Raw genomic sequence first — 14945 nt, forward strand, 5'->3', positions numbered from 1 at the left:
TGTGAGTATTCTGCGAGTTAAATTTCTGAAGTGTGGATACTGGATCCAACAATATACACATTTAAATATTTGAGAGCTAATGCCAAATTGTCCTCCAAAAACATTTGATCACTTGTGTTCCCGCTAGTGATAGGAGTGTCATTTCCCCACAACCTACCCAGTGTTGAATATTTTTACTCTTTAATCTTTGTTAGTCTGATAGGTAAAAAATTACATAAATTAATGTATATTATTTTGTTTACACATTTTTATTAGTGAGGTTTTACTTCCTTTCATACATTTATTAGTCATTTGAATTTTTTGCCTGTTTGTATTGTTTGCCAGTTTTTCTCCTCAGGTATTTGACTTTCTTAAAGACATGTAATAATTTTTAAAATGTGCATATATTTGAATAAATATGAGCCATGTACTAGGCACTGTTCTAGGTCCTGGGGATAAAGTAGTGAACAAAAGAAACAAAAGCTCTGTGTGTTTGTTGAGCTTAAGTTACATAGTAAGGATATTAAGTCTCTGTTATATAAGTTGCAAATATTTATTTGTTGCTCTGTCCTTTAATTTTGTGTTGTTTTTTTGCTTTATAGAAATTTTGCATTTTAATTACTTATTTTACAGAATTGATTTTTTTCCAAGAATATCAAGTATCTTGCCATTTTCTTTTATGTTCTTAAGTGAAGTTTTATAGTTTTCTTCATTTGGGTCTTAGATATTTTCATTAATTTTTAGTCATATAGTTTTGATTGTTAAGCTGATTTTTTTTTTTTACTGTTTTATTTCCTAATTTTGAAGTCTTCTTCCTTTGCCGTCAAATTCTTTTCATCCCTTATAGCTGATAACTTTAGTTGAACTGCTAACATTACTAATATTGGGCTTAAGTATTACTCAGAATTTTAGAGTAATCAGGGAATAAGGCTTGAACATGAAATTGGCCATAGGGAATCACTTTCATTTTAATGATGCTAGAATATAAACTGCTTTCTTTACTTTCTTGGTATTTGTTTGTTTGCTTGGTATATATACACTTTGTATAGTAATGTGATTTTTTTAAGGTGTACAATGTGATGATTTAATCTATGTATACACTGAAATGAATTACTGCAATCAAGTTAATTAACACATCCATCACCTCTCATAGTTACCTTTTTTTTGTCGTGCGAATACTTAAGATCTACTCTCCTAGCAAATTTCAGGTCTATGATACAGTATTATTACCCAGAACTTATTCACCTTATAACTGAAAGTTTGTATCCTTTGACCAGGATTTCCTCATTTCCTCCATTCCCTGGCAAGTACCATTCTACTCTCTGGTTCTGTGGGTGTGACTTTTTGAGATCATACAGTATTGATCTTTCTGTGTCTGGCTCATTTCACTTAGCATGATGTCCTGCAGGTTCATCCATGTTATCAGAGATGACAGGACCCTCTTTTTAAGGCTGAATAACATTCCATTGTATGTATGTCCCACATTTGCTTTGTTCTGGCAGGCACGTAGATTGGTTCCATATCTTGGCTTTTGTGAACAGTGCTGCAGTGAACATGGGTGTGCAGATACCTCTTTGAGATACTGATTTCATTTCCTTCGGATATATACCCAGAAGGAGGATTGCTGGATCATATGATAATTGTATCTTTAATTTTTTGAGGAGCTTCCATACTGTTCCATAATGGCTGTGTCAATTTACATTCCCACGAAGAGTGTACAAGGGTTCCCTTTTCTTCACAGCCTCACTAACACTTGTTATTTCTTGTCTTTTTCATAATAGCCATTCTGATAGGTGTGAGGTGGTATCTCACTGTGATTATGGTTTGCATGTCCATGATGATTAGTGCTGTTGAGCATCTTTTCATTTACCTGTTGGTCATTTGTTGTTTGTCTTCTTTGGAAAAAATGTGTTTTTAGATCCTTTGTTCTTTTTCAAATCAGGTTATTTGTTTTTTGCTGTGAGTTGTTTGAGTTCCTTAGTATTTTGGATATTACCCCTTATCAGATACATGATTTGCAGATATTTTCTGCCATTCCATAGGTTGCCTTTGCATCTTGTCGATGGTTTCCTTTGTGTATGGAAGGTTTTTAGTTTACTGTAGTCTCACTTGTTTGTTTTTGCTTTTGGTGTCGTATCTAGAAAATTAATGCTCAGACCAATGTCAAGGAGCTTTGTCTCTATGTTTTCTCTTCTAGGAGTTTTATGGTGTCAGGTCTTACACTTAAGTCTTTAATCCATTTTGAATTAATGTTTGTGACTGGTAAGATAAGGGTCCAGTTTCATTCTTCTGTATGTGGATATCCAATTTTCCTAACATCATTTATTGAAGAGACTATTCTTTCCCTATTGTGTATTCTTGGTTCCCTTACCAAAGATTAGTTGACCATGTGCCACATTCTTTGATTTGGAGTTATTTTTCATTTGTGGGTGATATTTTATGAGCACATAGAATATCTACAAAATACTCAAATCTTTCTGAGACCTAGAGTGACTTCAGGTTCAGTGTTTATGCTTTTAGTTCTTCCTTGTTTTCATTACATGCTTTAAATGAAGTTCTCAGCTTTCTTCCAAGTGTACATATTGGAACCTCAGAAGAATACAAACCTGTAGTTCTTTTTTCTCCAAGAATGCTGCTGTGACTGCAGGTCAGTAGAGTGGTTTCTTGCCCAGAAAACGTAGGATTTTAAACCCCTTTTGTCTTTGTGTTTGGATGGTTGCTGTAGCACACAGTACATCAGTTTCTAAATTAGTTTCTGAACTTTTTCGAATGGCTTAAGGCAATAGTACATGTGGTCCCTGGACCAGCATCAGCTGGTGATTAGAAATACAAATTCTGGGGCCCCACTGCAGACCTGCTGAATCAGAAGCTCTGGGGATGGGGTCTAGCTTTTTGTGCTTTAACAAGCCCTCCAGGTGATTGTGATGTTTGCTAAAGTTGGAGACCCACTGGCCTGAAGAAAAATAAGTTGTCTTAATAACACTAGTCTTCATTTTTTTTTGTTGGGAAAAAAAGATTAGAACTGTTAACTGCAAAACTGAATCTGGTTTGGGAATTTAAAGCTGGTTTAGAAATGTCTAATAAATATCGTCTTCTCCCATACTGGTCCAAACCTTTTCCTGACCTGTCTACTCTTTGTAATCCTATCTACCAGTGCCAGGTAGTGTTCTCTCTTCCTTGTTTTTATTCCACCGCAAAGTAATATTATGTGTATTTAGCCAAATACTAGTGTCCTTTCATAGACAAAATTTACCGAATATGCTTAACAAAAAGATAATAGAACTTTGTGTAAAATGTGATAAAGGATGTTTCAGAGTTTTTTGTATTTTGGGTTTTTTTGGCATGAAGGAAGAACACTGTTGAATGCTTATTCTGTTTAAAGTATTTGAGGGCAATATAAATATTAAGCTGTGTATTTGTGTTTTCTTCACTACTAGATGTTAAAAACATTCTTGTGCCTAAGGATCAAAGAAGTAGAAGTGAAAAAAGATACAGAGGATATTAATAAACAAAAAAAGTTCATGACTTTCAAGGAAAAGAGGAAAACTCTATCAAGAATGCAGAGAAAGGTTTGATTGATTTCCTTTTTTGTTTTAATTGATTTTAGATTAAAATCATAATATAGGCACAGGTAAAAATCATAGTTAAGATATAAATATTTTAAAATCTGATATTTAGAGAATTTTATTTTCTCCAGTTATTGCAAAGAAATTGTTTTATTAAATCAACTTAAACAGACAGTTCATTAGCAAAGAGAGCAGTAGATGAAAAGGTTTTCTTGCTGTGCTAGCTTTTTTTTTTTTTGGCCACACCGCACCACTCGGCATGCGGGATCTTAGTTCCCCGACCAGGGATCTAACCTGTGCTCCTTGTGTTGGAAGCACGGAGTCTTAACCACTGGACCACCAGGGAAGTCTCCATGCTGGCTTAGATTCATCGTGATAACACAGATTCCTTCCTTAACAGAAAGGATGCATTCATGTGAAGTTGGCAACAAAGTAGGTTTTAGTTGAATCTACTTTCTCTGTTGGTTTGTATTTGAAAACTAGGTTGAAATTCCAGGCTTTTGTTTATTTACTATGAGACTTTGGAAACATTTTTTTAATATTCTGAGAAATGGAGCTAAAAATAGCACCTACCTTGCAGGGTGATTGTGTAGTTTAAATATAATGACATAGGAAAAGCACTTAGAGTGTGCAGTGCTGGGCACACTTTATACACATTAGTTACCACCACCACCATTATTATGATCACTTCGCAAAACATTTCTAAACAGTTTATTAGGGTTTTCAAATGGGTTATAAAAACAAAGGAAAAAATAATTTCCAGGGAGATCCATCTTTGAATGTGTCTAATAAATTTTGAAAATAAGCCAGGAATATCAAAATAGACTTAATGATTGTTAACAAATGAAGGTAAATATTTAAATTATTTATACCATACTATCCTCATATACGTTGGATGTGCCTGTTAGGAACAGCATGTATGTGGCTAGTGGGGAAGCAAAGGCCCAATAAGCAGCTCTTTAACAGCTTCATGTGAGGGAAGGAAACGCCATTCCTCAGTCAGTCCCCAGTGTCTCAGGCAGCTTAGCAACCATTGTTTGCTGCGCTAACAGCATAAGGGAGTGGAAAAAAATGGTTTTCTGTATGTATAGTATCTGGTTTTATGCATTGTATGTAAGTGAGTTTGGGAAGCATTGTTGATGACTGGTTTCCACATTATAGATGATTAAACAATAAGAATTATTTCTGGGCTCAGCATGTCCTTCCTTTCTTTTTTTGAAAAAATTTAAATTACAGAAAACTACAGAGAGTAGTATAATATAGCCCATGTATTTACCATTCTGATTGAGCAAATATTAATATACTTCAGTTTCTTTCTTGAAAAGAAAGAAACCATTGGTGATAGAGTTGGAGTCCCTTTGTCCCTTCTCCAGTCCCATTCTTCTCCCTTCCTCATAGGAGGCAGCCACTGTCATAAATTTGGTTTATGGATGCTTCTTATCCATTTTTCTATTTTTGCTTATATTTGTAGACGGTCTGTGGTATTATTGTGTGTGTTTCATAATATTGGCATAATGCCTCTCTGAAGGTAGCTTTTTCATTCAGTGGATACTCTTTTTTTTAAATCTATTTTCAGTGGAAGAAAGCAGAAGAGAAACTAGAGAGAGAGCTTCGGGAGGCAGAAGCTTCGGAGAGTACTGAGAAAAAACTTAAACTGGTAGGCAGTTTCACGTTTTCTCATGCTTTTAAAATGTTTTGTTAAATGATTTCAACTAGAGATTTATTGCTTCAACTTGTGGTTGTATGACTTTGGTTTATTTCATGAGGCTTAGATACATGATGTATAAGAAATGATAAATGTGATTGATGATGCTAGTTTTAGGAAATCACAGGATGTGTATCTTCATTCTGCTTTGTTGAAGCTCTTAAGATTGAATAGTGGGGAGTGATGGGAAAGCACAGAAAAGGTTGGGTTTTGAAAGCTGTAGTTGTGGTAACTCGGGAGAAAGTATACTAGGTTATACTGAAGTCATTTTGTCTGTTCTGCAGCACACGGAGACTCTGAATATTGTGTTTGTGACCTACTTTAGAATATTGAAGAAGGCCCAGAGGTCACCTCTCCTGCCAGCAGTTCTGGAAGGTCTTGCCAAGTAAGGGCTGTGTAGGTTGAAGCCTTTTAGATTCTTTCTAAATCAATAAGACCGAAGTAACCATGAATTTTAAACAGGGTTCACTAATGATGACCCGGTGTCCTTCTTAGTTCTCATTCCTTTTTTATTTGTCACCAGCTTTTCCTTGGAACTGTTCATAACACTACACTTTTTTGGTTTTTTCATCTCAAACCTTTTATTTTAAAAATCTCCTTCGCTAACTCTTTCCTCCTACTTATTACTTAGTTCTCGCTGTCCCTAGGGTTCATCCCTCAGTTCTGCTTTCCTTCTGTTCTGTAGTCAGTTTTTAGTCTTGCATAATCTGTTCCTCTTAAGATAGGTCTTCTTGTATTCTGTCAACACTAATGAACCTACTGGGGGATGTGAGCCAGAATAATGGTTGTCAGGATAGTTTTCTACAATTATTTGAGGTATTGTCCTGTAGAACAGTGCTATCCAATAGAAACATAGTGTGAACTACATATGAAATTTAAAATTTTCTGTTAACCACATTGGAAAGGAAAAAGAAACAGATGAAATTAACTTAAATATATTTTGTTGAACTCATTTTATCTAAAATATTATTTTGACATACATTAATGTCAAAACATTAATGAGATGAAACATTAGTGAGATATTTGGCATGGCTTTTTTCATACTGTATCTTCTAAAAGTCATATATGTTTTACATTATAGCACATCATCTCAGTTTGGACTAGCCACATTTCAAATCCCTAATGGCCAGTGGCTGCGTTGGATAGCACAGCTTTAGAAATAGGACTAATGTCTGGAAGATAGAGAAAAGGCAAATTTGGTTCGATGTAGAAGAAATTACTTTCTAATGACTGTAGCTATTTGGTGATGAGATGCTTTGCCTTATAAGATAGTGTGGTCCTTGTCATTGAAAGAGAGGTTGGTCAGAGGTTCAAAGAGAAGGGATTATTCTTACCTTAGGTAGGACCTGTTTGTTTTTTTCAATGATCAATTTCTTTTTTTCTTTTTTGTTTTTGTGTGTTGGGTCTTCGTTGCTGTGCATGAGCTTTCTATAGTTGTGGCGAGTGGGGACTACTCTTTGTTGCAGTGTGCGGGCTCATTGTGGTGGCTTCTCTTGTTGCAGAGCATGGGCTCTAGGCACGTGGGCTTCAGTAGTTGTGGCACATGGGCTCAGTAGTTGTGGCTCACGGGCTCTAGAGCGCAGGCTCAGTAGTTGTGGCACATGGGCTTAGTTGCTTCTTGGCATGTGGGATCTTCCTGGACCAGGGATCAAACCTGTGTCCCCTGCATTGGCAGGCGGATTCTCAACCACTGCACCACAAGGGAAGCCCTGGCAGGTGGATTCTCAACCACTGCACCACCAGGGAAGTTCTAATGACCAATTTGTTTATTTAAACAAATTTTCAATAATACATGCTCATTTAAAGAATTCAAATAATGCAATTAAGAATTAAAAGATCACAAGTTCCCTTCCTTCCTATATCAGTATGTAAGTCTGCCCACCTGCCTTCCTTCATAGAAATTGAATCTTTCACATAAATGTATACTGTTCTGTAACTTCCTTTTTTTTTGGATAAACAGTTATTCTGGGTATCCTTCTATGTTAGCACATATAGACCCACTTTTCTTTTTAAGTTCATAATACTCCATGTCATGGATATTTAACACTTTATTTGGTCAGTCCCCAGCGCTACACTGGAAATATCTTCAATGTACTTGTGTGCACATATTGCTAGGTCAAAGAGTAGGATCATTTTAAATTTTGATAAATATTGCCGTATTACTTCCCAAAAAGGTTGTACCAATACACAGGGAATATATGACCTCTGAGGTCCTTCCTTCTTCTAAGATTTACAGTGTCAAAGGCTCTTGCACCAATATTGAAGAGATATCCTGACTTTAACTACTTCGGTGCCTGATATTTTATAGTGTACAGAGTCCTCTGACATTTAGTAGCTCACATGATTCTTTCTCTTTAACTCTACTGAATGATCTCAGTTATTTTTCAAAATAGAAGGCCAGGACAGTCAGCTCTTACCTAGGATTGTATAGGTAATTAATTGCTGAGACTGAACTAGACACTAGCTCCAAGATTTTTTCTTTTCTTTTTAAAGCTTTCATAGGGTCCATTTTCTAACTAACAGCAAAATCTTTCCTCCTTTCCTTCTTCCTGCCCCATTTTCCTAGAAGCTGTAACTGCTGACTCCTTTGTGACTTAGAACATTGTTGGACACCTGGTCAACTTGACTCAGAGAACTTGTTTGCTCTTAGCAACTTCTTTCTCTGGGTAGGAGTATTTTTGAAATATATTTAGTTTGTTTAGTGCCTCATATATTCCTGCCGAGTATAGTGTCCAGTCGTGGATGAATTGTCCAAAGAGACCAGTCTGAATTAATGAAAAGTATCGATAATCACCATCATCTCCATCATAGCTAACATTTTGAAATAAGTAATATTGAAAATATGGTTTTAAAGTCAGGTTTAATTTTTAACTGCTTTATGTCTATTTTTAGGTTACCTTTTAACTAAGTTTTGTTTGATTCTAGGTTTGCTCACCTTATAAATGTGGAGTTTTTTGATGATTTATTAGTAGTTCTACATTCTCTCATTGAGTCTGGTGTAAGTAACTCTACTAATGAATTACTTTTTAAGATATAAATTGTAATTATTCTTAATATCCTTTTTTTTTTCCTCTTCGTTTTAAGGACCTAAGCTATCAAGAAAGTCTTCACTGTGTCCAGACTGCTTTTCATGTTCTTTCTGGGCAAGGTAAGATACTTTCTTGATTAAGTTTTGTTTTCTTTGCCTTTGGAGGCTTTAACATACCTAATTTTTGTTCTCATTTCAAAGGTGATGTTCTGAATATTGATCCAATGAAATTCTATACACATCTTTACAAAACACTGTTCAAGTTACATGCAGGTATGTATGCTTAGATAATGTGTCTTTAATAAATCTTTATCTTCTAAGAATATTTTGTGACTGGAATTACAGTCAATGAAAATTGAGAAATAGGAGCAGGTATATAAAATGCTGGCCTGCCAGTGCTACATATCTGTATTTAACCTTAAGTGAGACTTGGAGTGAGAGAACTTTTGGAATTGACTGGAGATGCAGTGCAACTCACATTATTGTGTGAGCAGTCTGGCACTGCTTCATCGTTTCCATAGGGAAATGATGTGGGACAGGTGCAACAGGCTCTTCTTGGATTTTTCCGAAGTTCAGTGAAGTTGCATAATGAAAAAGTAATGAGAACAGCCCCAAAGGGTATATCTGCTGTTTTAGGTGCTACGAATGAAGGTGTTGAGATCGTCCTCCAGTGCCTTGACGTCATGCTGACTAAGCGCAGAAAGCAGGTTTCTCAGCAGCGGGCCCTTGCCTTCGTCAAGCGCCTTTGTACCCTTGCTCTTCATGTGCTTCCAAATTCAAGCATTGGCATTTTAGCAACTAACAGAACATTAATGCATGTAAGTAGTGATGCAAATGAATAGAGCTAAGTTCTTACAGTGCAACAATGGTGTTTTGTTTGATGCACATTTTTTTCCTCCATTTACATTATTATTTTAATTATAAAAGTAATTCACACTTGTAACAAGTTAAGGTGATAAAAGAAGTACATAAAATTACAAAAGGAAAGCACTCCACCCCTACTGACACTCTCCATTTTTACGATTTGGTGGGTATCCTTCCAGAAAACTTAAAAAAATTCATTTATAAATGTGTACACTAAACACACACAAACAACAAAACTTCTTTCTTTTTTAATGGAGAGGGGATTATGATATACAATATTGTTCTACAACTCTTTTTTAACACTTAATGGTGATGAACACATTTTGTGTCAGTACAAATACAGCTACTTGGTCTCTTTAATGATTATTGGTTTAACAAATACATAGTTCTTACTGTGTGAATTCCACTGTTACAATGCTTTACAAAAATTAACTCAGTTTTCATAACAACTCTGTGAAGTAGCTTCTATTATTGTTCCCATTTTATAGATGGGGAAAACTGAGGTCCAGAGAGACTAAGAAACTTGTCTAAAATGACACTGCTAGTAAGTGGCAGAGATGGGATTTAAATTTAGGCAGTCTGGCTTTTACACTTTACATTTTTCTTTTGATGGATGTAAGATGTTTCCTTTTTTGCTATTATAAATGATGCTATAGTGAATATTCTTATAAGTGTATCTGATGTAATTATTTCTATAGGAAAGATTCCTCAAAGTGGGGTTGCTGAATGAAAGAATATCTGTTTTCTTTTGCAAGATAAAATTAATTCTTTTCAAAGCAAGCTAATATTCTTTTGTTCTCTTGTGGAATAAACTTAAATTGCAAAAATTAAAACTAGGTATAAAGTGCATGTGCTTATAGCTCTTATGTAACTGTAAAATCAAATTATGTAAAAGTACAGAATCCAATAACATTCTTAAAATTAATAATATTACTTTAATTAATCCTTCTTTTTATGTGACATTTTTGCAGACTTTCCCCAAAACAGATCTGTTGTTTGACAATGAATCTCAGGGTAGTGGAGTTTTCCTTCCTGAGCTGGATGAACCTGAGTACTGCAATGCTCAGAACACTGCTCTTTGGGAATTGCATGCACTGAGGGTAAGAGGCCCCCCCTCCCCTTTTTGTGAGGGCTTTTTCAAGTTTTCCCCCAAGTAGTTATAATTGCCAGAGAACTTAACATATTTTGTTCTGGGACTGCCTTTCATAGAATTCCTGTCTAAATACTGTACATTTCACTTTGCTCTTATTATTAAGATGTTGAGATGCATTTTCTAAGGAAGCAGAAAGTGATTTCAGTATTGTGGGGTGAGATTTCTTGAAGTCACTCCCTGACACTATTCAGAATAGAAGATACGTTATCAGGCACATTTGTATTGGGTCTTATTCAGGGGGACTTCCAGAGGCCTGCGGCCTGCCAGTTTCAAGAGGGTTTCACCTACGTTGTGATCCTACAGTGCGGACAGCAGCAGCATTATAGTGGAAATATGTTTTAGGAAACCTGTTGTAAACTAACTTTTTTCACTCTGAAAGAGAAATTGCCTTTTGATTTTTCTTTTCATACTGTAAAAGCAAGACTAAGCTACTTCAGTGAACTTGGTCATCAGACAGATTTGTGTTGGAATCTTGTGAGCAAAGATAGTTTTTTTTCTGTAGGTATGTGGTTGTAATGAACTACATATGCATATGTGGTTTTTAAAAAAATTAATGTTTATTAAAGTATAGCTACTGTCTTATAAAACATTGACCCGTGCAAAATATGGTTGTCCTGTTTCCCCTTCAGCGACATTACCATCCTATAGTGCAAAGATTTGCAGCTCACCTCATCGCTGGAGCCCCTTCCGAAGGCTCGGAAGCACTCAAACCAGAGTTGAGCCGAAGGTAGTATTAGCATTGCCTTATTATAGAACTGCAAATTTCAGTTGATAGCTGTTTTGACTATGAGAAATCTGTTTTACAAAGTAATAGATTTCAAAATGTAAAGTGCTGGTTGGTTATCTGGACTTGGTCCACTTCATATTCCTGAATTATTCCAAAGAGAAAACATTGCTGACTGTGATTTTGTTAGTTTGTTTCGAGTAATTACTTAACCTTTTTTTTTTTTTTTTTTTGGTCATAAAACGTTTCACACATACAGGTAAGTAGAAAGAATAGTGAATCCCCATATGCTCATTACTTAGGTTCAGCATTTAATAAGATGATGCCATATTTGCTTTATGTGAAGGTCCATGAGTCCATCCACAGAACCTTTTTTTTTTTCCCCCTCCAAATGGTTCTGCTAGGACAAGAAAGGGAGAAGTGAGGAGGGAGAGAAAAGAAGTGCTTTGAACACTGCCACCCAGAAGGGAGCAGTTTCTCTCCTTGGCCCTCATAGCCATCTCTGTTCAGTGCCCCCGACCTGTGAGAGTTTGGACTGGCACTTCCAGCATTCACCTTACACGCTTCCAGATGGGGAAAAGCGTCCTTCTAAAAGAAGTTTCTTTTCCCACAACTTTTTGATCTGAAAAAAATTCGTACAGAGAAGTTGAAACAGTAGTAATTATTGTTTTTTCCCCCCACAAAGTCAACTAGGAAATACTTCAGTTATACAGAAAAGAAGAGAAAATGGTATGACACCCTTGTAATATTCCCATCACTCAAAATTAATATTTTGTTGCAGATTTTTCCCTTCCTTTGCAAGCCCACTGGTTTCTTTAAATCAGAGATCACAGACAAGTGACCTGTAGGCAAGATTTTCTGGCCTCTTCAGAGTTTGAACAAGAATCTAATTGGTTGGTATCTTTTAAATATTGGAAGAATTCGCCAAAAATCATTTCCAGCTTCTCTTGAAATACTGAGAGGTTTGACGAAACAGGTCTATATTTTTACAAGGCAGTAGTCAGATGTATCCCTCTCTAAATGAGACATATATTGTAATTTCCTATAAACCCTTTTCCTTCTGGGTAGGATAGAGATAACCTTTGCTCTTATTAAATAGTAAAATGGCCATTTACTTCTGTCATCCTTCATACTTCCCACCTGTACCCCGGCTTTGTTTTTCAAAAGGAAAAGGAGAAAATGATTCTTTGTCACTTCTTCACAGTCCTTTTCTGGTTATGTTTTTGTCAGAGATCTTCACCATTTGCCTCATTTATGCCAGAGGTTTCCTTTTCTGGAGGAAGTTGAATGGATTATCCCAAAGGCTTGAGAAGGGAAACTCTTGATGGGCTTCCCCTGGGGAGTGGAGCTTGGGATATGAGCCTGATTGCATCCCTTGCCAATCTCCTTTGGAGAATATGAACCAATCTCAGATCATTAAGGATTCATTTACATGCATGGGTATAGACATTTATTCTGTCCTGATTGGCCTCTCCTTGCTTTCAATCCAGACAAACAGCTGCAGGGTTGAGCTGATTGAAATCCGTGGAAGGTGACTCCATGCCTATGCTCTCATGACTAACTTACACTTAGTTGCATATCGTTCACATAACTGGTTGAGTTGGGATTTGATCATACTGAGCTTGAGGGCTTTTTGCTCAGCCTTTTTGTCCAGACCTATATTTCTAAATGTATACCAGACCTCTCTGAGGTGGATTTAGTTGGATAATGATGTCATAACACGGGGATTCAGGATTTATTTTATATAAGTGTGTTTTGTTGGTTTCCAAAGAAAACAAAAACAATAATTAGAAAAGATATATGCGTTCTTATGTTCATTGCCACATTATTTACAATAGCCAAGATATGGAAGCAACCTAAATGCCCACCAATAGATGAATGGATAAAGAAGATGAGGTATATATACACACAATGGAATATTACTCAGCCATGAAAGAAAGAATTAAAGCTTGCCATTTGCAACAACATGGATGGACCTAGAGGGGATTATGCTAAGTCAAATAAGTCAGAGAAAGACAAATACTGTATGATTTCACTCTAAAAAACAAAACGAATGAACAAACAAAACAGAAACAGAGCCATAAATACAGAGAACAAACAGCTGGTGCCAGAGGGGAGGGGGTTAGGAGGAGGAGAGAAATAGGTGCGGAAGATTAAGAGGTACAAACTCCCAGTTGCAAAATGTCACAGGTATGAAATGTACAGTGTGGGATATATAGTCAATAATTATACAATATCTTTGTATGATGACAAGTGGTAAGTAGACTTATCGTGGTGATCATTTTGAAATGTATAGAAATATCAAATCATCACTATGTTGTGTAACAGGAACTAACAGTTGTAGGTCAATTTTACTTGAAAAACAAACAAACTCATAGAAAAAGAGATCAGGTTTGTGGCTACCAGAAGGGGGAATTGGATGAAGGCAGTCAAAAAGTACAAACCTCCAATTATAGGATAAATAAGTACTAGGGATGTAATGTACAACATGATAAATATAATTAAACTATTGTATGTTATATATGAAAGTTAAGTGAATAAATCTTGAGTTCTCATCAGAAGGAAAAATTTTTTTTCTATTTCACTAATTTTGTATCTATGTGAGATGATGGAGGTTCACTAAACTTATTGTGGTAATTCATTTCATGATGTATGCAAGTCAGATCATGCTGTACACCTTAAACTTACACAGTGCTGTATGTCAATTATATCTGAATAAAACTGGAAGAAAATAAAACTGGGACAACGAAGATTTTAATGAGAAAAAAGAAACCAAAACGAAAGCAGGATTATGTTATATCTAAGTTTAGAATAATGAGTACAATCTAATTGTTTTCTCTGTGTACAGTCTAATTCTGTGGGTACAATCTAAATATTCTCAAGTTACACAGATATGGTGGTGTCTTTACTTTTCTTATATTTGTGATTATAGATCTCCTGCAGAACTTTTTGAGGCTTATAGCATGGCAGCAATGACATTCAATCCTCCTGTTGAATCTTCACATTCCAAAAGGAAGGTATGTGACACTTTTCATTATTTTTTTTAAAGGATGAAATAAAAACTAAATTAATATGTCTCTTAATACCTGATTTCAACTTGCTTGTTTCGTGCTAGGAGTTGATGGTAGGATAGATTTCTGGGGTTGGAATTCTATAGAGACAGTCAGGAGACTGTTTCATTCAATATAGGATATGGCTGCTATGTCCAAGACCTGACCCAGCACCTGTCGTTATTTTTCATGTGTTAATTTGGTGTCAGCTGTTGCCATTTTTAACTTTGCTCACGGCTTGGCTTTTGCTTATGGCATAAGCAAACTTTTAACTCATACTTGTAATATTTTTTCAGGATAAAGTTTTACAAGGGGATTCATTTTTAAGTGAAGAGATAAGTCAACTAATCAAAAGACATTGTAGTGAAGTTGCTACTCAGTCGCCTCTGGATTTCACCAAATATTTGGAAGCATCAGTACGGTAATAGAAAAATGAAAAGTCAGGGGACTTTTGTTGTATATTTGTGTGTTTGTGCAGATGCACATAAAGATATATTGTTAATTTAGGACCTTCTCTTGAGGAGGAAGAATTATCCTTTGTGTGGCACAGGGTTCTGCCCCAATTCTGAAAATATGCACAGGAAAATCAAGACCATGAGATTGCTTTCTACCATTCAGTTACTCTTTATAACCAAATACTTTTTAATAACGAAATAAGTGTTTTTTTTATTGTACCACCATGATGGAAGTGAGAAACATTCTAAATTTGAGTGTATATATTTTTATGAAAATTTTTGAGAAAAGAAAAAATAGCTTGCAATTGGATACCAGGTTCTTTGGCTCTTACTGGACGATATGCTTCAAGAAGTAACCTAATTTGGCATTTGTGAAAAAGAATGCTCATCATGGCTACTTTCAAAGAAAGTTTGAGTTTGA

General features: G+C 35.7%; 1 protein-coding gene across 1 annotated transcript in view; it reads left to right on the forward strand.

The window, feature by feature from the left end:
- The window catches only part of NOC3L (NOC3 like DNA replication regulator), a 28694-nt gene extending 13980 nt beyond the window's left edge, over positions 1–14714 (forward strand). The window contains exons 11-21 of the mRNA XM_065894109.1: positions 3417–3548; positions 5122–5202; positions 5535–5635; positions 8176–8248; positions 8335–8398; positions 8480–8551; positions 8915–9096; positions 10114–10242; positions 10925–11022; positions 13952–14036; positions 14366–14714. Coding sequence (XP_065750181.1) covers positions 3417–3548; positions 5122–5202; positions 5535–5635; positions 8176–8248; positions 8335–8398; positions 8480–8551; positions 8915–9096; positions 10114–10242; positions 10925–11022; positions 13952–14036; positions 14366–14494 — 1146 coding nt within the window. The 3' untranslated portion in view covers positions 14495–14714. The remainder of the gene's footprint in view (positions 1–3416; positions 3549–5121; positions 5203–5534; positions 5636–8175; positions 8249–8334; positions 8399–8479; positions 8552–8914; positions 9097–10113; positions 10243–10924; positions 11023–13951; positions 14037–14365) is intronic.
- Positions 14715–14945: the final 231 nt, after the last annotated feature.

The sequence above is a fragment of the Phocoena phocoena genome, chromosome 16 (genome assembly GCF_963924675.1).
Source record: "Phocoena phocoena chromosome 16, mPhoPho1.1, whole genome shotgun sequence".
Lineage (NCBI taxonomy): Eukaryota > Metazoa > Chordata > Mammalia > Artiodactyla > Phocoenidae > Phocoena > Phocoena phocoena.